The 22,905-nt window shown below is 38.3% G+C and overlaps 2 protein-coding genes and 1 long non-coding RNA gene across 3 annotated transcripts; all 3 read right to left on the reverse strand.

Moving 5' to 3' along the window:
* Positions 1-347: 347 nt before the first annotated feature.
* Positions 348-1,107, reverse strand: LOC103356247 (uncharacterized). Its single transcript, XR_520131.1, has 2 exons — positions 1,019-1,107; positions 348-701 (listed from the first exon to the last, which is right to left on the reverse strand). It is a non-coding gene; the product is annotated as an uncharacterized LOC103356247 (long non-coding RNA).
* A 9,032-nt stretch (positions 1,108-10,139) lies between these two features.
* tstd1 (thiosulfate sulfurtransferase like domain containing 1) lies at positions 10,140-13,088 on the reverse strand. Its single transcript, XM_008280333.1, has 4 exons — positions 12,981-13,088; positions 11,012-11,140; positions 10,556-10,718; positions 10,140-10,371 (listed from the first exon to the last, which is right to left on the reverse strand). The coding sequence occupies exons 1-4, from the start codon at positions 12,991-12,993 to the stop codon at positions 10,317-10,319; spliced, it is 360 nt and encodes a 119-aa protein (XP_008278555.1). The 5' UTR covers positions 12,994-13,088; the 3' UTR covers positions 10,140-10,316.
* A 795-nt stretch (positions 13,089-13,883) lies between these two features.
* Positions 13,884-16,012, reverse strand: LOC103356248 (leucine-rich repeat neuronal protein 4). The gene is made up of 2 exons (XM_008280332.1): positions 15,915-16,012; positions 13,884-15,067 (listed from the first exon to the last, which is right to left on the reverse strand). The coding sequence occupies exon 2, from the start codon at positions 15,063-15,065 to the stop codon at positions 14,280-14,282; it is 786 nt and encodes a 261-aa protein (XP_008278554.1). The 5' UTR covers positions 15,066-15,067; positions 15,915-16,012; the 3' UTR covers positions 13,884-14,279.
* Positions 16,013-22,905: the final 6,893 nt, after the last annotated feature.

Here is a 22,905-nt window from a genome sequence, read left to right on the forward strand (position 1 = left end):
TTGGACATTTTATAACACAGGATGTTGTTAAATTATGTCTTGTTTGACTATAATTAAATTAAATATTCTAAAAATAACAATAATATAACTAGATTTTAAAAAAAGTAAATCAACTGTTAAGCCGTTAATGTAGTCAAAGAAAAAGTTCTATTCATAGCTAGCACACTTTAACTCTTCACTCGCTGCAGTTTGGGCACAACCACAAGAAAACTTTTTACAAACACAGATCTTGTATGATAATGCGTCTGGTTCATCCAGCTTCACTTGTTTCACACCTTAATGATGCACCTTCACAGTCTCAACAAGGATATTCACATTGGAATATATTTTAATGCTACGGATGTTTATCTTATTGAACACAATTGTTTATTAGAGTGCATTATAAAGAATAAACATAAAAAATTGTTCAGCTCAATTTAGACGTCTTTAGGACGTTTTAGATTATCGAGTGGTGTTCAATCAAATCTTGTTAAACACAACTATATAAACAACACTGCCTCTTTAAAATTAAGAGTTAAACAGATATAACAGTCAAAAGCACATCTGCAAAATACATAACTAGTAAACTTTAAACTGAAAGTGTATTAATTACAGTTTGAACTGCTTCCACAACCAGAACCAAAGTCTTTCCCGACAAACATTCTCAGACATGTTCAGATTTCTGCTCTGCTCAGCTCATCACTCTCAGGATGTTCTTCCATCTGTCAAAACACTGAAGTCGTATTAGATCCCACTCCAAAACAAAATGTAAAAATCATTCAAAAAAGCCCAAACGTTTATGTGATGAATTCTAGATGTTAGAAAATAAATGTGAGTCATTACCAGGAAAACTACCGTCCACACACTAATATAAGTTTATTAAATTACAACCACTATGAGGTAGTAATTTAATAAATGTCATTGGGATCATGTGTACTAGTATGCAGACTATATATTTCCAGATGATCAGTCAAAGTCAGATGTCTATCAGTAATGAGGTGCTGCTATAGGAACTGGCTGATGAAACGCAAACACTCACCTGACCAGAATAGCAGCTGCGCCTGGGAATGAATTTCCATGATGTCACTCTCCACAGTGATGCCCGGAGGGAGGCTGACAATTCACGAGTGTCATCCACCTGACAAACACATACATTATGTACACACATCTGACCTTTGTCAAGCTATTAACACTTTATTCGTACATGTATATTCCTGTATGTAACTGGTATTTACAGTATAGCACATAATTTTACAGTAGATGTGGCAGTGGAGTCTTTGTTAAAATATGATTAATGGTTTATAAAAGCAAAAGCCCTTTAATTTTAGAATTAACTACAAAAGTTTGCATAAACAGTTTTAAATATATAATATTTTTCGCACCTTCATACTGTTCAGACAGGCGTTTCTGAAGTCCATGTTACTGCTGCAGCTCATAATACTGATGCATGAACTGAGAATCACCTTGGCAGCTGAATGCAGCTTCTCTTGCTGCTTAGATGTCACACATAACAAACAAACACAAACTATTAGAGGCACAGTAATCGATTGTTTTTTGTTTTTTTTTAAGTTATTTTTTTTGGCCTTTTTGCCTTTATTTGGCAGGACAGTAGAGAGAGAGAGACAGGAAAGTGGGGAGAAGAATTGTGGAGGGACCCGCAGCAAACGACCATGGGCTGGATTCAAAGGCACGACCGCTGCGTCGGGGACTTTAGCCCAGTACGTGGGTCGCCAGCTCAACCAGTTGAGCTATAGCAGCAGCCCCATTGATTGTTTTTTTTAAAACTATTATTCATTAAACTACTGGTTATTTATTCTATTTCAAACAAATGATCGAAAATCAGAATGCATGGTCCATAAAATGTTAGACATTTTTAAAAAATGGCCATTACAGGCTTACACAGTCCAAGGCAATGTTTTAATATATTGCTTGTTTTCGCACTTCACACCCAAAGATATTTGGTTTGTACTGAATTAAAACGGAGCAAAGCAGCAAACTCTCAGAGATGAGAAGACGGCACCAGGATATATCTTACTTGATCAATGAGTCTTTCAATCATTCAGTCAAGTTGTTATTAGTTAAGGGCCCTATAAACCATTCTACACAAGTATGTGTTGATCTTGCCTTTTTTCTGCGCTTCTGTGCTCTCAGTGTGTTCCTCAGCTCTGTCTGCAGGGCTGTTGTGACCGCCTGTCTGTTGTTGTTCAGAATATCCTCCAGGTGGTGCTCTATCAACACCTCTGTAGCTGTAAGAAGATCAAAGACAGTCCCGATTACAGCTATAGTTCCAACAGCAACTTGGACTTTAATCTGTTTTTTTTTTTTTTTTTTCAGAAAAATTGTGAAGATTCCATCTCCAACCCAATGTTTTCTCATTATATATGCTCCAATGGTATCTCACCCAAGACATCAGTGAGATGGGAGATGAAGGGGTCACTATGCTGTAAGAAGAGGAAAACTAGGAGACTCTGCTGCACTGATTCTTGCTCTGGATCGTCCCAGTTTTCTTGCTCCACTGTGTAAACAGTGCCACCGCTGTGCACAGGATCTGCAGGGGATGTTGAAACATGTATGGCCGAGTGAAAAATAAAAATGGAAGAGAGGAAAACAGAAGGGAAATGTTATTGTTTCAGATGACATCCACTTAAACACCCTGTTAGCCTACACTTGATGGTTGAAAGCATGCTGGTACTCACACTGGGTTGTAACCATCACAACGTGTACCTAACATTGTCGTAATACGAGACACGCCTTTGGGTTGGGTTGGGCAAATCAATGTTGTAATATTTGGTTTTTCAGTGCTAGTTTTAAAACTTAAGTTCAGATCTTCTCTTGTGTGTGAAAACATTAGCATCTCAAACACGTCCCACTAATATAAACAAAGATCTTATCTCAAGCAGCCAGTGACTGAAACAGGCTTTATTATGGGGTTCTTTCAGGTCAAATAGTGTACGGTAAATGAATAAGCTGCTGGTGATTTATGTGGACTTGTGGTTTTGCTTGTGGTTGTGATTCATTGTGTAATTTACACAGGAAAGAAAAACATTATGAAAGACTAGTTAGTCAGCTCTTGATTGTTAAAAGGATGGAACTGTACTGCATTTGACTGTCATACACTATACTGTATCTTATTTTATGATGAAGACAAGACTATTTATTGATGATTATTGTCCAGACTCATTTCACTTCCAATCAACTCAAATCAGTTCTCTCAAAGATGCATTGAAGTAGCCCAACATTTATCCGACACATAAATTACTTTTAATTCAGATCAGGCAACTGCTGTCTGGACACACACAGATTATTTAGTGTACTTTTTTACTTCCAGTTTATTCACTACTCATCGATAGTGGATGTAACTTTGATCCTGCCAGGATTACACTGTCAATGATGACTGTCTGTCCCCCATTTTGGTCCAGACTAAAATCTGGAAAACAACAGGTGAATAGATCACTGTGAAACTTTGTCTAGACATTCATGATCTCCAGAGGATGACGCTGAATCAATTTGGTAAGCTGACTCTTCCTCAAAAGTCATTCTAGTTTTAATAACATGTCTACACAAGTATTGGATAGGTGGCCACAACATCAGGTACAACCCTCTGGATGATTTGCGATAACTTTGGTAATCTCTTGATTTTTCTTCACACACCAACATGAAGTCAAAACTTAGATTTTTAGTTGTACAATGCTTGGCTGTACGACCAAATACCTACAAACCAAAACACAGACAAAACATGCTAAATATCCGTTTGTCAGCATTGTCACTGAGATAACATAATCATGCTGATGTTAGTGTTCAACTGAATAAACACTTCTCCTTAAGTACTGACGTTGCTGTCAACACAAAAAAATGTGATCAAAGCACTTTTTCAGTGTTTTGTTTAAATGAAGACATGATAAGAAAGATTTCTAGTTAAATATGACCAATCTAAACACTGATTTCCAGCATTAGACAGCATCAGAACCCGGGTCTCCAGTGTCAACTCAAACACATTGTAAAACACATTCTTCACCTCAAATCTCCGCTGTGAGAATACTTTGCGATGTGAATGGAAAACTAAAGCCTAATTAGAACCAAATGTTCACAACGAATGCAAAGTGCAAATTAGTTGCACATGAGCATCATTCACAGGAGACAGTTTTCAAAACAGAGTAATAATTATTTCAATTCTGAGTGCAGATTTGCATTACTGTCTCATAAAGGAAAGCCTGTTCTCTATTTCACTCAAGTGCTGTCACTTTAAAGTATTTGTTACTGTATTTTGTGTGCATTTTTTTTCATCCATTGTCCTGTTTTGTTGTATTCCTCTGGTTTAAATTATAGGTTTATGTGATCCATTAAAATTTTTTGCAGCAGCTTCGGGCCAGAGCTCTCTACACATCCCCTCACAAAGACACACAGGCGGTTGAAATTAGTCTTCATCAACTCAGACCACATAGTTGAGAAACAACAAATCAAAGTCCTAATTGTTTCAAAAAGTGTCTTTTTAAAACAGGATTAACTGTCCTGGGCTTCGGACCTTCCCCAGCTTCAATTTCCACACTTTTTATTAGAAAATCATCCTTTCTAGTGAAAGACCTAAAATGTTTTCCGGCCATCGGTGAGTGTTGTTCCCAGCACTGGTTGCTGTTTACCTTCGAAGAAGGAGCAGTGCAATCTGTCCAAGCCCAGTTGCTGACAGTCCAGATCAGCAGGGAGAGTTTGGAAGAAGCCAGAGGGGCCTGAGACAGGAACATTACTGGGGCTGTATACCAACACCTGGAAACATGTCATGTCAAGGAATCTAAATGAGATGCCCAAATCACCTCAATCGAGTAAACAAGCAGCAGTTCTACCCTGAGTTCTTCGCAGATGTCTGCGCTCCTCACCCTCCTCTCTCTGTAGCCCGGCCACCCAGCTGTATATTATAGACTGGGTGTATCTGTGATTTCATTCTTTTGGTCGGTCCAATTCTTATGGCCCAAGGTGAGGGCTAGATCATCGACTGAACCAGTATACTTCATCTGAAATGATTGCTGCATGTTGGGTAACTTTCCGAAAATGACAAACTGACACTGACATTTCACGATATGATTGGCCGGCTGTGGGGAGGCAAGAAAATACGCTCCAGAGCTATCTTTTTTTCCATTTGTTACACAACTATTTTGGGGAGTTTTCATGCGCACAACAATGTGAGTAACTTCCAGTTATCCACATATATAAACAGCATCCTGACTGCCTTCTGTGCACACTGCAAGTCACTATCTGATAACACTGTTATAGCCATGTCATTTGTAGAAAGCAGAGACACAATACAGAAATCCCCACTTGGCTTAGCCAAGAGTCTCTGTCCTTGGATGCCACAAAGAGTACTACATTAAAACCAGACAAGGATATCTGTATTTGAGTGAGTTCTGTAGCCACATTGGGGTACTGCAGCACACAGGGGCTCAGCAGTGTAACAAACTGGACACTAAGCTCCCCAAGCAGGCCTTGGTCCATGGCTTGTGGTGGGATGCTGAGTGGCACCCTGCCTCCAAGCACAGGATGTCCTCCCTGACACCAGCGTCCTTTCTTCACACACAGTGGAGGCCTATAAATGCAAGAACAGAAAATCCTTTCCTTTAAACGATAGTGTATATACCTGCATATGCTTCAGTATTTCCAACATCCTTTTGGACTATTTATAGCGTCGTTTGTTTACACATTCATTCCCACTGATCAACACAAACAGCTACACATCAAACAATATTGAAACAGTATGACTGACTGTCGAGAACATGTGACATCCAATGTCAGTGATGGTTGATCTGCCTGGACAACGTTGCTCTTGATCTGGCCTCTGCAAGAATACAGACATCAGCATGTCATAAAAACAGAGGCTAGTCATTTCAGTTTATAATCATTATACACTCTAGGGGGTTCAGTTCAGTCAACCCTCGTCTTTGTTAATATGTTTCAACTCTAAAAGTCAAAACACTGCTGGCAAGTATGAAACTGTGACCAACAGCCAGGTCTCCAGACTGCGACCATTTTGGTTGCATTTGCAACTTTTTTTTTGAGAGTGTGCGAGTTGAAACTTCGTGCAAGTGCATGATGATCATTAAGCTGTTTTGGTATCACTGTAACCGGCACAGGCAGCTGCTGTGTTAACCACAGTGGTGAAAAGCAGCACTTTTATAACTTCAGTGGATTGTGGTATTCACCCTTAAAAATGTGATCTTCTCATGAAATGTGGAGCGCACCTGCATTCACTGTTTTCTATGCGTGGAACGGTGCTCCACATTGTACAAAAAAAAAATTACTCGGTTTCACCTTGGACAAATCTGACACTAGAACGTTTATATGTAAATTATCTACCAACTGTTTTGATAATCAATCAATCATTCATGAGTATTTTTTTTAAATAAAGACATAATAGTAAAAATGATCTGATTCTAATTTCTTAAAATGGAATAATTTCTGGTCTCTTTACTCTTCTTTAACAATAAACTGAGTATACTTGAGTTGTACACAAAACAAGACGTTTTCTGACATTTTTATTAATCACACAACTCAATCAAGAAAATAATTAACAAACGAATCAACAAAGAAATGAATAATCAGCCCCAATTTTTACTTTAATGTGTTTAAGTGACTTCATGAAACACATTTGTGTTCAATAACTAGCTGAATTCTGTGTAACACAAACTGACATTTTAATGAAACTAAAACAAATGAGGGGGTTAGTGCCAAAGTGAGCCACATGCGATTTACTAGTTTTAGAGAAAAATTGGGTTAAAATTTATTTTGATAAAAAAAATCATGGTTGTTGGAGTCATTATATGCATCCAAAGATGTTTCAACACTGTCCAGAGATAGACACAGCTACTTGGTGATTACTTATTTTAGTTTTAATTTTGCTTTTCCTTTTGCTGAGTGCCAAAGTGGACCATACCACATTTTCTATCTTTTGTATAAAAAACTGATTCAAGGTCTGTCTTGCTAAACAGCATTGAAGAGTGTACATGGGTAATCATAAGGAACTAGAGATACTTTTGAAGACCATGGGGTAGAAATGTAGAAGCTTGGCAGTGATTAATTAAGTTTTTATTTTACCATACCGTACTTACGAGTTGAGTTTTCACGGGGCTTGAGATTGCGCTGTCCGCCATCTTGAATCACAAACACATGGAACTACATGCGCCCGCGATATAAAGGTCAGCACTTCCTGTGGCTTGGCCCAGTTTGCTACAAAATTTTCATGCCAACACCATTATGGGCCAAAGTTCGAAGTAGCAGTGTGACATTACTAGTGGGCTGTTGGTTGGACCACTTTGCAACGAACGAGTAGACCATAACACTTAGCAAAAAAACATAAAACTCAACTTTGGATTTTTTTGTGGTTTGGCCTGCTTTCGCACTGAACCCCTAAAATACACATCTCTGAATGAACCTGCCATGCTGTGAGATAATCTAACAGGTGGGAGCCTCTCAAAAATGGAATGGCTATGACTGTTTCCAGCTTAGTTGCAAACTTACTTAAATTCTTGTTGTGAGGTCTGCTGATTGAATTTGACGTGAACATCTATCTGGGTAAAACAAAAGAGAAGTCAACTTTTTGCTCAGTATCATAGGGTATGATTATGGACAGGGAAACAATCTTTTCATACCCCTGCGTTAGCCAAACTGAATGTGCGGAGAAATGCCTCTATGCGGACGCGCCACTCTGAAGTGCAATGTCTTCCACCTTTCATCTGTGCGATGCCAAAGATAAGAAAAGATAACATGTCACTCCCCGGCTCGGTGAGTGAGTGTTTGAAAGGAAATACAGGAGAAATTCCATTGCAAGATTTAATGATAATAGTTTTGGTTCATTATAAGTTTTATGCAGCTCTGTTAGTTGACATTTAGGTAATAATGGTCCTCTTATGAAGACCAGAAAAGTAAAGACATTTTACTAAGTTACTATAGTTCTGAAAAGATTTATTCTAAGGTCAGTAATTATTTTTTGCCAAAAAAGTGGCCTGTACATTGTTTGTACCTGAAATGCCTGAAGTAATCTGATGGAACCGTACAGATCCGTGAAGGCACTCAGCTCCTTAGGGTCAGGTTCAGGACATGGGCCCACACAGGGAAACATGCTCTCCTTCAAATCTGACAGGACTAATGAAGAGCCACAAAGAGAGGATATAATGTACGGAGGCTGAAGATTTGTGTGTATGTTAAAGCTTGTTTCTACATACCAGGCTGAAGAGCTCTCATTTGAATCCCTGAGCACCAGGGACCAGCAGCTGCAACTGCACCATAAAAGGGATCATTAATATAACACGGTGTCCTATATTTCCAGCCTGTTTGTTTTACCATTGTTCTAACAGCTGCTGGCTACAGTTTACCTTTAATTCCCTTTAGGAAGCATTAAATGGGGACAATAAAATAAGCGTACACACGCCTCAAAGTGACCCACTAATTATGTCATTTTTTTCCACCATATGTTTAAAATTTTTACTTGACAAGTCATTTTAGCAATTATATGGATGTTAATACCCATGTTATGGTTGCTATTTTTGACTGAAGCAATATAAAACGTTTTAATTACTTATGATTATTTAATAGACCAGTAATGTAATAAATGGCCAATAACATAATTAAACTCCTGAGCCGGTAACGTAATATCTTTTGGCTAATAACGGAGTAAGTTATTACTTTATTGGCAAGTTAAAAAATGCCAATGTAACAACTGATCCATCAATCAATCAGTCAATCAATCAATCTTGCCTGTTTTGATGCCTTTTCCACTTAAAAGCCACCTTGATGTTATATATTCAAAATACTGGTTATCAAACATACAGCTTTTTCCTGCCAGGATTAGCTAACTTTGTTCATCTATTTGTTGAAATTTCAATAGACATAGATATCTAACAAAAAAGCTGATGCTGTTTTGAAACACTTCTGTTCCACTGGTTACTCATCTTGGAGGAGCGGCTCAGAATATGAGAACACGGTGAAGTGTTAAGACACACCAGTGCAGATTATCCTTTGACCAGAACCTTCTGTTTCAGTCCACAAAAGAACCAAAAGCCCTCCTTTAGTCTTGAATCCCCGCGGTTGTCTGTACTTTCCAGTTAGCATGATGAGCCGCAGCACCTGCAGATGTGATTGGAAAAACAAGCTACTAGCTTAGCAAGCTAACGCTAACTACGCTAGTTTGCTTTAAACTTTGACAGTTTTTCTCTCCTCTACAGACATTACAAGCAGGTCAATTAATCGTTAAGACATGTTTAAATCCACAAACGTCGTGTTTCTAGTTAGAATAGATTTAATTTAAAGGCTTACCTGCTGTATTTCTCTTGACATTTTAGTTTGACACAATTATATATTCGCGCGCTAAGCCTCTGAGCATGCGCAAAGGTGTACCTTAAACCAGAGACAGCATAAAGATTTACAGTCACACACATATGATTAATAATTAATAAAATACTTTTCTTCACCGTTTCTCAACCTTACAAGTGAGGAAATTACTATAATCTGTAAATTATTATTATGAATAATTATTACAAATGTAAGTCTTTGTTTTTGTGTAAATGCCCCTGAGTGAATAATTTCACGCACCTGGAAGCAGATAGGAGTTTCGAAATACTGCGCCAAAGAGGTTGCCTCTAAACGTGAAAGCAATTACAAATGCTGTATTCAACTATTTTTGTACATTTGATCTCTAAAATGGTCAGCTCTTTCTCTTCACTGTGAGGTATGTAGTGTAGAATTTCCCTTTAAAACTCTTTGTTTCCTTTATTTTTAACTGTTGAAATTCAAGGAAGAAATACTAACTTATTAGACATCTGCCAAAATCAAATCAAAAAAACATTCATGTGAAAGAGAAAAAATAACTAAGAAATCCTACCCAACCCAATCTTAATGTGCTGCTTTGTGTAAATAAACCACCCTCAAAACCACATGCAACAGCAGTTTTACCATTTATATTTCATATAAATCATGTTTAAACTTTTGTTTCTAGTTAGGATTACCTTTACTTAAACCATAACCTCATGACTGTTAAAAAAAAAAAGAATATCTTTTTTCACAAAGTTCTTTTAGAAATGTGTTTCACTTATTCTTTCCAATATATTGTCTGACTTAAAAACTAACCATGCATATAATTGTAGAATGGAAACCACCCACAAAAAACATCTAGCAAGTGATTTTCTGGTTTTATTTAATTTATTTGTATTTATTCATACATATAAAATACAATTATATTCTATATGAAAGAAACACAGTGTTACAAAATAAAATTGTAAAGTGTTATTTATTTCACCCGTCAACCTGTCACAATTCCTATTTGGGTAAATATATTTGAGGCTCTTCTTCAATATGAATCACTTTCCTTCCTTCTCAGCCCACTTTTTGTATCCACCAACGAAATTACGTGCACTGAAACAGAGGACAGAGAGACACAGATGGCAACTGTTGTCAATATATAGTACATTTATGAAGCATAACGACAGAAAAATAAAACAATGGACATGTTTCTGCAAGTGTATCAGAGTCCTAAGCTGTGTTTAAAAGTGAGATGGGCTGTATGTGTTTTATGCACAGTAAACAATAACTTATTTACTTTGCGTATCCTAGTTCATAGGCCTTGTTCGTGGCTCTTCCTCCTCGCCCACCCATCATGCAGTGAAACACCAGCTCCGGTGCATCCAGTGGTGGTTTGTTTACTCCATACTTGGCCTTGAATTCTTCTGGACTCAGCGAGAATTCAGCTTCTACGGTGTCAACTGCAGGAATAAAAGATGAAAGAGAGGAAGGCCGAAAACTTACATATGTGATGGACATAAACATAAACATTAAATGCAAAACAAACAGAAACTGAAAACCCAGAGCAGATACACCACTGCTCATTTTCATATCCAATATGCACAACAACACATTCAGGAAAGGTTTGTTTTCAGCGTGCATAATAAAGAAAAACACTGAAGGAAGAAAAAGGCACATTCTGTATCTATTTTAATCTTCGTTATTTTTTTTATTTTTTTCTCTGCCATGTCAAACAATTTAAAAACAAGCTCACCAGGAATGTGAACCGATCCTGGAATATGTCCTTTAGCCACTTCATCTTTACTGCGGACATCAACCAAAAGGAGATTCTGGCTTTTTTCCATAAGATCCTTCAGCTCATCATAGTAGATTTCCTTGGTTCCTGGCAATAAGAAAAGGAAACACATCAAAGGCTTTGATAACTCCCATAAAACTGCACCATTCACTTGTATAAAACACAGGCTTGGCTTCAGGTGACAAAACAGCCTGACACAGTAAGTATCAAACAGTAGTGCCATCAGGTATCAGCCATGACATAACTGATATTTTATGGCTATTATCACTACAACATTCTAGTTTTTTGCAATCACTTACATAAGGCTACTGACCACATTTTAGTGCCACAGCAATTCCAGCATATACAAATAACCACTGGGTTACAAAGCTACTTGTATATCCCAACTCTTTACAATGTTGAAAGTAACAAGCTGGTGCTTTCAGTCACTTCAGGTTTTGTATGACACTTGACAGAGTTACTGATATTAGAAAGTTGATCATGAGCAGATCAGATTCAACTGACATTTGGTTTCACTTCGTTGTTTGTTCACATTTGGTTGTATTTCAACCGCTGAGAAAATCCTGGGCTTGGGGATTAAAGTGGTCTGGAAATACGTAAGGCTATAAAGGTCTGCTTTCGGGATACATTCCACACCAGAAGATTGTTCCCTCATGTTGGCACTCATTATTTTTCTTATCAGATAGTGTGTTCAGTGTGTGTGTGTGTGTGTGTGTGTGTGCCTGGAAATAAGGAGCGCATTCCCTGAAGAGACAGCCAGGTAGCTTCTGGTTTGAGCATAATTGTCTGCTGAGTCATTCTGAATCATATCTGTGTGAAAAGTGTGCGCAGGGGCAAATATCCTTAAGTCTCTGCTTTGTGCCCTTGATTATTACCAATCCCCCTTTTTTTTTTACAGATTACAATAACTTTGAAGGATTATTTCTACCTAAGGCAGTTTTCTGCTTACCACAAAGTTATTGCAGTTCTCATATTAGGGCTGAAGAGTTACTAATGCAATTGTAGTTTGACCTTAATTGTCTGCTGAGTCATTCTGAATATTATGGGTGCCAAAAGGCATCTGCAGGAGCAAATATCCTCAGGTTTCTGCCTTATTTTAGCTGCTCTGTGGCCTTGATTATTACCAGTTCACTTGTTTTACAGACTGAATTAGCTTTGAAGGACTATTTCTGCTCACATAAGACAGTTTTCCACTTGCCAAAAAGTTATTGTGATTCCTACATTGTGACTGAAAAGTTATTAATGCATCAAAACACTTTGACTTAATTCATGAAGGACATATTTTACTGATTACAGCCCATACATAACTGTTAAAGAGCCCATTTCTATATTTTGTATATAAACCACATCATGTCAATTACAGTCTACAGAACAACTGTACACATGCCAAACACACATAGACTAAACATGGGGAACAATACTATAACATTGCCTATAATCATCCTAATGTCAGGCCTGTATTATCCAACAGACTTTATTAAATATTTCTTTGGTCACAATTATGTTGTTACAAGGAACGTTACAGTTCTACAAAAACACAGTTTCGCTTTGAGTAAGGAGATGTTGTGTATCTGCACAGTACGACCGTTTCATCGAGATAAAACATCTGTAGTTGTACATAAACTGGCAAACAACACTTGTAAGGACTAAGTGAATATCAGTAAAACAAGAGGCTGTTTCATTTAATACTTATTAGCTAGTTAGAAAAACACGTGGCTAAAGTGAAAAGTTTGCAAATGGGACACAAACCCGTCAACGCAAACCGTTTATGAATATACAGATACTTTCTCCTCTTCACCTGCAGTAAAGAGTGTTACACATTACATTCGGGATGGTTCAGTTCATTCATAATATTCAGATAGTTAATGACAGCTTACAGTTAGTTTACCTGTACTTGCTGCAGTGCGTGAAGCTAAAACAGACTCACCTGTGGCCGCCATCTCGACTGACGTGCGAAGTTAGAAAACATTAATCAACGGTGATTACTGTATCTCCTTAATAAGAGTGCGCCTTCTTCCGCAAGTTGTTTGTGTCATATCATTGGCTCAGATAAGGAGGGAGGGCGGGACTTAACTAGGAAGACTTCAGCCGTTAGCCAATAAAAACAGCGCATCACTCATCGTTTCAAGGACTTTCAAAATAAAAGTTGAAGTTAATTGTGCGGTAAAATGTAGAAATTTTACATTCAAATTCTCAGAAGTATTCAAAGAATCGCTTGTAGAATATTTTAAAGATGTGTCAAGTATAAGTGAGTTATTTTGTCACCTATGGACAGGTGACAGATTAAAGGAAAATCCTGAACCTTTGACCTTTTCAGAAAGGGGATCTGGTAGCTTGAGTTGTGTGTGAAATTTTTCTGGCATGATTTGGGACTACTTATCTGTCTAAAAATCAAAATCAATGCAAAGCCATTCTGAGTTATCACTTATTGATGAAATAAGAGTAGTGTCTTCCAGTATGACAGTGCCACCTTCCACAGGACATGAGAGGTCACTAAATAGTTTGATAAGTTTAAAAGTGATGCAAATCAAACGTTATGGCCTTCACAGTCACCAGAGCTCATTCCAGTTTGCGCAGACATGCTCGATAGCGTTCTTCACCACCACCAAAACACCAAATGAGGATCTATTATTTAGTTAAATCCTAATCCATCCCACCAGTGGAGTTCCAGAGACTCAATGCTAAGGCTTTGCTGGCACACTGAGGCCCATCACCTTACTTAGACACTTGATGCTGTATTTCTTTTAATTTATCACCTCTCAGTTGCTGCATGGTACAAAATGCAAACATATGCAAAGCCTTTTTTTAATGAAAGAAACAATTCAACCAAGACATTTACACAGTTTTTATTAAAATAATTTTAATACAAAATATTTAAGTCAGTCGCTATATCCTAAAAATTAATATATACAATTTAAATCAGTCATGATAGAAAAAAAAAACAACGCTTCAATAAATCTACAGAGTTTTATTTGCCAGCAAATAGACCTGTAGTTCTAATGCCAAACAACATAATTAATCATTTGTTAGTGCTGTTCCATGAGCAGCACTGCCCTTTGTACCGTTATTTTTACAGATTCCTTGAAAGAGGAGTTCAAGCATCTTCTTAATTCTATAATCAATGACAATACCGCTCGAGAACTTTTAGGCCTTTGTTCATTATTACACTTTTGCTGTGCTCCATGTGTCACGGAGGTTGTTCAGTGTGACTGGGATGGATTGTGGATCACAGCGTTCCCTCTGTGCTGTAAGAAGGGTTCCCTAGTCCATCAGCAGAGTCCCTCTTGGCCTTTCGACATATTTGACATTTCCAGAGGATCACAGCTGTTATGACAATGAGTAGAAGGAGGGCGACTCCTCCTCCTATGATCCAGGCCAACAGTTTGTCATCTGAAGATTCAGGTGCTTCATACCGCTTGCACGAGAACTCTGAGGTGGCGCTTTGTCCTGCACTGTTCACTGCCTCCACACACACCTTGGTCCCCACCTCCAAAGAGCCCACCACACCTCGCCGCAAAGCATTCCCATACTCCAGAAAGCCACTGTCACTTCCCTCAACCACCACTCTGTAAGCAGACACCACTGAAGATGGAGCGCACCACTGCACCTCTATCTTCCCTCTGTCTTTCCCGTCACTGACCGGCAGCAGTGCTGCGATACGTGGTGGGTGAGGAGGCTCATCAGCTCCACTCATCCCAGGACAGCGGCATCCGGTCAGCGCGGTGAGACGGGCACAAGGCTCCTGATCCTCCAAGCAGGGGTCGTACTGACAGAGCGAAGGTCCCTGGTGGAGAAGGGGAGTCCTCATGGAGGCCAGTATTTTCGGAGGAGAGCTGTGGCTGTCAGCATAGTCATCACCATAGTCATCACCTAAGTCCAAGCCAGTCATGAATATGATCCTTGGACGAGTGATTGGTGGGGAAGTAGAGGCAGCGTGGGTGAAGAGGTGGGAGAGCATTAGAGGCGAGATGAAAAGGAGAAGTGTAGCTAGGTTCCTACACAGTGACGTCATCTCTATGGATAGAAATGACAAGAGAGAGATGAGAATGACTTGTAAAATACCATCAGTAGATCATCAACACTTTCACATTCAGTCCAAGCGGAGGAATAAATCTTTACTGGCCATTGTTTCTTAGCTGAACATATGCTGTATATTAAATGCACACCTATAGTCCAAATTAAAAAGGAATTTCATAAGGTGAAATAAATAAACTGAAGTCAAAGGTCTGAAGTTACTGAAGCAGTCAAAACACAGAAATTAAAATAGAGAAATTGGGGAAAACATGCAAAGATGAAAAAGACAACAAGGATCCACAGTGGTAACAAGGATATTAAAAATAGGGTAAATGAGATTTTGATTGGCATTTTGATATATCAAAGAACAGAAACACAAGAAAGGTCTGCTGAAAGTGGTGTGAGAGTGTTTCAGTCAGATGGATGCTATTTACCACAGTTCATAGCTCAGGCATGCCTTTGTGTACAGTTGAACATTTGCAATGTTCTAGTTTCCATCCCGTAAACACCGTAAAATAAATAAATGCTGAGTGCTGGAAGAAGAAACTGTTGGGGTGACCCCATTAGCACTTCCATCTACTCTTGGCACTAAGCCACATGAGTTCTGTGAGAACCGAAACCTGAAGACAAACCAAAAACTTTCAGTTTGTACTCTTGATAATTAAAAACAAACAAACAAACAAAAAAACACAATAGTTTGAGAGTCTTTTCTAATGCCCTTGAAAAGTAATACTGTTGATTAATCTCAAAGAAAAAACATGTAACCATCCCATTGTTTTGCATCCAGGTAAGACATGATAGCTTCAAGTGAATTAAAAAGAAAAATACTGAAAACAGTGATCTGTACCTGTTGAATGCTGATGGTTGCTTCAGGTCTGTACTTTCTGTGTCCTTTTGTTCCTGCTCTGGTTGCTCGCACTGTGTGCTCTAAACTGTCTCAAGCTCTCACTGTTTTAAGTTGTTCCTCTCAGACTCTCTCCTCCTCCTCAACACCCCCTCATTTCGCCCCTCAGTGCCTCTCCCTCCTCCTTTTCAGTCTTTCATGCTCTGTCTTTTTTCACTTATCCCCGTCTTCTCTTTCTCAACGGGGCTCCAAACAGCCATCGTGGCTCTTTTTATTTATTTTTCTTGTAAATTTTTTTAAACATTTTTTTTTAGTTTCGCTTGGAATTTTTGTGTGTAAATGTGTGTTGGTAAGAGAAGGGGGGAGTCACCATGTGCCTGTGTGTTGCTCAGCATATTAATTTGCTAAGCAGCAGCAGGAGGCAGGCTTGTGCTTGTTGCAGTATGTGTTTGTGTAATCTGTAGGTGTAGCTGTCTGCTTTTGATTACTTCATTTTAAAGCTAAACTTCCCCTCTGCAGGTGTTTTTTTTGGAATGATTGGAACAGAGGGTCACCTCATTGTGTGTTTATGTGCGCCTTTGAGAGTGGGGGGTGAGGAATGCATGCATGTGTATTTATTATAGCCCCCCTCCACCTCTTGCAGTCCCCATTGTGACAAGCTAGAGGGGAACGATAAAGGCTTTCTCCTTTCACGTCCTTTTATGGGGTAAAGCTGGCAAAGTGGGTGCGTTTTTTTTTTTTTTTCTTTTTTCTTTTTTCTTATTCCAAGTACCACTGTGGCACAGATGAGAGGAAAAGTACCAGGTCAGGAGCCTCCTGTCAGCTTCAAAAGATTTACTCAACTTACACCACTAACAATCTTGATGACTTCTCCAGAGTCTCCAGTGTTTTGGACAATGTTTAATTGAAATGACTTCTTTTACTCTGAGGCACTTTTCTAGACACGCGGGATAAGAAGAAAGGACTCATCCCAATATGAGTCACGCTGATATAATGTCACCTTTTTTTGTTTGTTTGTTTGTTTCATGATGGAATTTTCCATTTGGTCTGTGTCTATCTATTAATAAAATGATAAGATGTACAATACAAAACACTTGATTTAAATATAACTTCGGCTGAAATCAATGCAAGTTATTGTTATGCATGTACACATGTTCAAGGGCAGTTTTAGAGAGTTTCTTCTCAAGTAGTACAGAGCAAAATCTGTAGCTGTGGGAGGTTGTGAGACTGTGCCTAGACTTCATCTTGTTATGCTCAAATGAAGGCAAACGGACTTAGTGACATATGCACAAGATAACGGCTGAGTGCACAGGAAAAATACATTTCTGGAAGATGGATGAACACTGGAGAGAGACTAAAATGTACAGCATTTTTAATTATGCAGCATAAACACAGTACAGATTTATGCACTGCTGCTCTGTGAAGTTTTATGTTCTTAACTATGGGAAAAGTTAGAGTTCAGATGTACAAAGATACTTCAAAAAGTTCTCAGCCTCACCCAGAATCAAGGGGTGTAACTCCCATTTTGTGGCACAGCTGTATACTATAAAGTCTTCTATCAATGTCCACAGAAACTCTAATGTTTGAAGGAACCAAAAGAAGAAAAATGGAGAGGAAAGCTTCGTGTTGGTTGCTGTTGCTTCAGGACAATGTGTCCGTCCACACAGCAACGGTGGCAGAAGCAGCCAAATGTGGCTCTGGACTGTCGCTCCAAGCACATTACTCATCTGGCACCATCTGACTTATATTTGTTTCCCAAACTGAAATCTTGCTTGTTCACCATTTTCAGCGTGATGATGAAGTTACACATGCTGTCGAGGACGATCTGGAGGCTAAAGCTGTGACCCCTTCCGCAAAGGGACAGTGAAGCGTGAACATCTGTGGAACCAAAAGAAGACTATGTTGAGAAAAAAAAAACAATCTTTTCCTGTGATACTTGCATTAGATACAGTTGCGTTCATGTGTGAAAATATAGACATACAGAATAAGAAACCAAAATGAAAAAAAGCATGCTACACGCAAAATCTCAGCTTTTAACCAGAATAAGGTTTAGCTTTTTTATAAAACCCACAATCTGTCCTACTTCATGAACTTGACGAAGCACTTCATTTTCTTTTTGCTTGTTTAGCTTCAGTCTGTAACACATGTGTTTGTTTATAGGGAGCATGGATGACTCAAGGATGGGAAATTACAAGCTCTCAATAACAAATTCTTGTGTAAATTTGTTGTTCCTGTTGTGAGTGTTCTGGATAAGAAGCTTGATTTCTGCTTTACCTTAGAATAATGCTCATAAAAATGGTGCCCGGGGTTAAAAACATCCCCAATAACTTCTCTTGCTATTATGCAGAGGGTGTATTAGATGTGAACAGTCTTGCGACAGCCTCCTGACGGCCTTGTTCTCACATGCTGGGTGGCTGAGTGCCACACATCTGTGTAGCTCCAAGGAGAAGATGAACTGTATGGAAAACGGAAAATTACGAGTGCCTGCAGCAGAAACCAATCAGATCACAGCTGAAACCGATATCATTTTCTAATTTCAGATTTTAGGTAGTCATAGGTCCCAGGATTTTTTAAAATGCTGATCATAGTTGGACTGTGTATCATTGTTTGTAGGTCAGCTTACCGCTTTGTGGTTTGTAAGGGTAGTAGCTGAACAAAGTGAAATCTGCTGCATGCATTTATATCCTGCTCAAGATGAATTATAATAACTTTGGTTGTCTCCTGACTTTTAAATTGTTGCTAACGTATACATAGAATTTAAAGAAGCTCAGAGGTGAAAATCAAGTTTGTTAATTTTACTTTCTTAAAATGCCCATATGGTGTTCTTTATATGCTGAAAAGCATATCATAAGTGAATAAGCAGTTAACACCACACATACAACGCAATTCCAACCATAGTATACCAATGACTGTCTCATAAACACGGATGTGGACAGCCAGGGACTGAAGGTACAAACCTGAGAAAACAATCCTGTCAGCCTGTACAATTACTCCGATATTACAACTTTCCACTGTGAAGTGTTGGTGAACTGGTGTGCTCGAGCTGCAGCAAGGGGTACGGGTGGGTGAGAAAAAAAAGAGGCAGGGATTTCTTAGATGTGCACAATTAAGTCATTTTAAGGCGGGAAGGGATTATTTTTACGCAAAGATTATGTGATAATGCAATTTTATGCACAGAGATGAGTTTTTAGTGTTAGATATTCCATTACTTTAACTTTGTGTTCACTTAATATTAGATTCTAACATATTAACTCTGTTCAGGACTTTAATGTTACCGTACGTAGAAGGTCTTTCAGGGTCCACTGGATTCCAAGAAAGAATTTGTGCAAAATATTTGTTGGTTTTCTTTATAGACTTTTTTTTTTTTTAAGATTTTTTTTTAATATAAAAAGAGAGACATTTGTCATGCACTTGGAAGCAAAAAAAAAAAACACAGCTAAACCTGGCCTGGGGTCCAAAAGACCCCAAAAGTCCTGAATGGGTTTAACTTGTCAGCATTAGAGTTTAGCTCAAGTAGCCGCTGTGTTTAGTGAGCAATCCTCTACAAAACGTCTAATTCACATATATTAAAACTATATTTTTATTATAAATTCTAACTTTAATAGAAAAGTCTTTTTATTTTATTTTTTACGGTGTATCCTATAGACACGGATGCATTTTATTTAAAAGCCAGATGGAGGATTTCTCCACATGTCTCCCCTCATCTCTACAGTTTTGCTTTTTTTTCATCCTTAAGCTTTAGATTGTTTTGGCTACATGAGACAGCCATCTCTTCCATCTCCCATCTGTCCAGTGTCTGCAGCGTCATGGTCTGTGAGGTTTCAGCAGCTCTTCTGTGACTGGCCGGTACAGGTTGCTGTGAGGTTTCAGTGATTCATTTAAACATTCATTCTTTGATGTCACAATTCATCTCCAGGAACTCTGGCAACAATTTGTCTGTCTTTCTCATGTTTTCACATTTTCAGAACGTTGGAAGTTATTCGGCCATTCACCCAGCTTTAAAGGCTCTATTCCCACCGCAAAGCATTTTTAAATAACTCAGTACAGTTTTTATGACACTAATAATGCGCAATGATGAGAAGGAATGAGAAGGTCTGAAAAACAAGCATAAATAAAGAAACATTTAAATAGACAATTTGGGAATTGCTTCACTCTTAAAGTCTGTCTTTTATTGTTTAGACAGCGACACTAAGCTTGTGTACTATTTGTACATGCTATCTCATACTCGTGTGGGAAACATGACATCAGAGAACGAAAGAGCTCCTCTCTTGTTCAAATAAGGAAAGACTAATGGACTGAGAGAAATATAAACCCGTACATGCTTATTAGTCTGTTTAAAGGATCCCCATTAAGTGAATGCCAACGCAATCAGCTAATCTTCTTATGTGAAATGTTTACAGGAACCAGAAACAAAGTGTATTTTCTAGACAGATTTTATTGTCTCTTGTACTTTATCTGTGACTATTAAAGCTGTTTTGAGGGAACAAACAGACTCTTTTATAGATTGTTTTATACTTTAAATGTCATATGCTCCATATGTATACAGGTTATATGACTTGTAGTAAGGAACTTTAAAACAATCCTATATATCCATCCATTATCTATACACCGCTTAATCCTCACTAGGGTCTTCATTTAGAAATATTAAGGATGTGACAGTGTGATGTCAGAGACTGATTATGATCAGCAACACTCAGGACCCTCTGGAGGTGGTTCATTCCCGGATGTATGTCTCAACCCACCTTTCAGGTGAAATCAAGCACAAGACAGGTGGCAGACACGTCAAGATTGTACCACTGATACAGTTTGTTGTTTTGTCTCTGCTGGTTTTCCAACGCACCTGATGATTGAGCTTATGAAGAGTTGAACTGAAAGTGGGCAACATCACTGAGGAGAATGTAGTGGTTTCTGTTGTCAGTGGCGGGATAATGTGCTGAAGTTTTCTACTAACTGTGATTCCAAGTTCCCTGAGGTATAAAGGAAGCCATACAGTATGAGTCATACAACTCGAGATAATGACTTGCCTGCCAGCGCAGATTCCCTCTCCCACCATCGCAGCAAGTTTGAGCACGCAGCTGGACATGTATCAGACAACCTGCACGTATCACCACCACCATGAAGGCACCATCGAAGTTTCACCACAGCATCTTTACATAAAGAGAAGGACTTTATTTCTTCCCAGTGAAACCATTTACAGCAGGAATTCCCCTCCACTATTTGTTTAGCGAGTTAAAACAAAAATAATTCACTTTAACATTCAGTTAGCATCAGTCATGTGTGACCTAATCAAACTCAGAAATGTGTGGGCCTCATTCTGTCTCCTACCCACACCTCTCTAAGGATTTAAACTATTTTAGCTGAAACAGGAAGCACTACTATAGGCCAGACCCCCCTCACCTTTGACCCCCCACTTCACTAAGCAGGAATCCCAGGGTACTCTTATAACTCGACTCTGTGAAGTTGTGTGAGCTGCTATTTTTAGTTGAAAACAGTTTGCGGATACGGAGTGGACTGCGTTGTCTTTCTGATCCTCAAGGAGCTAATAGGAAACAGGAGTGTTACGATGTAGCGGCTTTGTCCGATGTCAGCATCCAACATTCCTAACACCACTAAATAATGCTTTTATCTATTGTTTTGTTTTTATGTATGGGTTTTTAATCCTACATTTAAGTTTCCTGATGGACTTGTAATCCTCATGTATCATGTATTACAACTTAGTCAACATGTCATTACTCCATGTCATACTGAAAGTACAACCAGCTTCTCCAAAAACATGGTCTCTTTGGAATTATTAGTCATTCGTACTGTAATATTGTAAAAAAAAACCCTCCTACAGCATGGAGGAGTTTCATTTCCACCTCACTGAAGCGAATCTCCATGGATGGTGATATTTATGGTTTTCTGGGAAAGCTAAATACTAAGGCTCATTTATGTACCTTATCAATGTTACAAAACAACGCAGGGAAGATTTGTCTTTAAATACATCAAGAGGGGCTACTACAACAATGAATATATCACATGTTGTTTCTAATAAGAAACAAAATGTGTTACCAGTACTAAGCTGTGAGTTGAAATGGGGCATGTTAGCAGTGTGGCTAGATTACCATCAATATTCATAGTACATACTAATGGTCAAAGCACATCTCAAAACTGTAAAATGATCCGACTGGACTTCATGTGAAAATATACACTGAAGTAGTTTCCCCTTGACTGTTCCTGAAGCTTGCCTCTCAAACTGGCAACGTCAGTGTCTTCTTTTAGACATTCAAGATAACTTTTTCCATAAGGCTTTCTCTTAACTGGATTTATTGAGGTTATTTTATTTTGTTCTTGTTTATTTTACTTGTTCTTAATATATTTTACTATTTCTGTCCACTTCTTAAACTTGTTCATCCTGTGTATGTTTTTTTTTTGTTTTGTTTGCTTTTATATTTTTACTGTTTTGACGGCTGTCTAACCTGTATTTTGATGTCTTTTTTGTGCAGTACCTTTAAACTATGTTTGAGAAAGGAGCTACACAAATAAAGTTATTTGTTACAAATTGTTGACCGGGTGGCGAATTTAAATCTTTTTTTCTTTTTTTTTTTTCAAATGACAAACTGAGAAAATTACTTAGAATATACTTTCATCGCAGGAGGAAAAATGCAGGTACAACACCAGCACAATGAAACTGAAGCAGCTAAATAGAATTCAGGCGTCATTGATTTTATTATTGATATCTGTGTTTTTCCTACTGACATTTTAAAAGTTTTGGTGAATAAGACCTGTGTCTTAATTAAAAGCATTACACAACTTTTGTATTGTGTTATTTAAAAAAGAGTTAAGCCAACATAAACAAGCTGGTTGGTTAGGTGAAGTCTATTGAACTGTAACATATTAAAAACAATCTGTCTTTAAACCAACAACACTAAATGACAGCTGTTGAATAACTTCCAATCCTTCTTGTCGTCGCAATTTTGAACAGCCTGATACACAGAGTTCTAGCTCCCCTTAG

The sequence above is a fragment of the Stegastes partitus genome, unplaced genomic scaffold (genome assembly GCF_000690725.1).
Source record: "Stegastes partitus isolate 25-593 unplaced genomic scaffold, Stegastes_partitus-1.0.2 Scaffold190, whole genome shotgun sequence".
In the NCBI taxonomy this organism is placed as follows: domain Eukaryota; kingdom Metazoa; phylum Chordata; class Actinopteri; family Pomacentridae; genus Stegastes; species Stegastes partitus.

Excerpts from the sequence above, each read along its gene's own strand:
- tstd1 (XM_008280333.1), bottom strand. Across the intron at positions 10,719-11,011 it reads AGGATCGGTTCACATTCCTG|TTGACACCGTAGAAGCTGAA; the intron begins GTGAGCTTGTTT and ends TTATTCCTGCAG. Across the intron at positions 10,372-10,555 it reads TATGAACTAGGATACGCAAA|TGCACGTAATTTCGTTGGTG; the intron begins GTAAATAAGTTA and ends CCTCTGTTTCAG.
- LOC103356248 (XM_008280332.1), bottom strand. The coding sequence starts at position 15,065 with ATGACGTCACTGTGTAGGAACCTAGCTACACTTCTCCTTTTCATCTCG.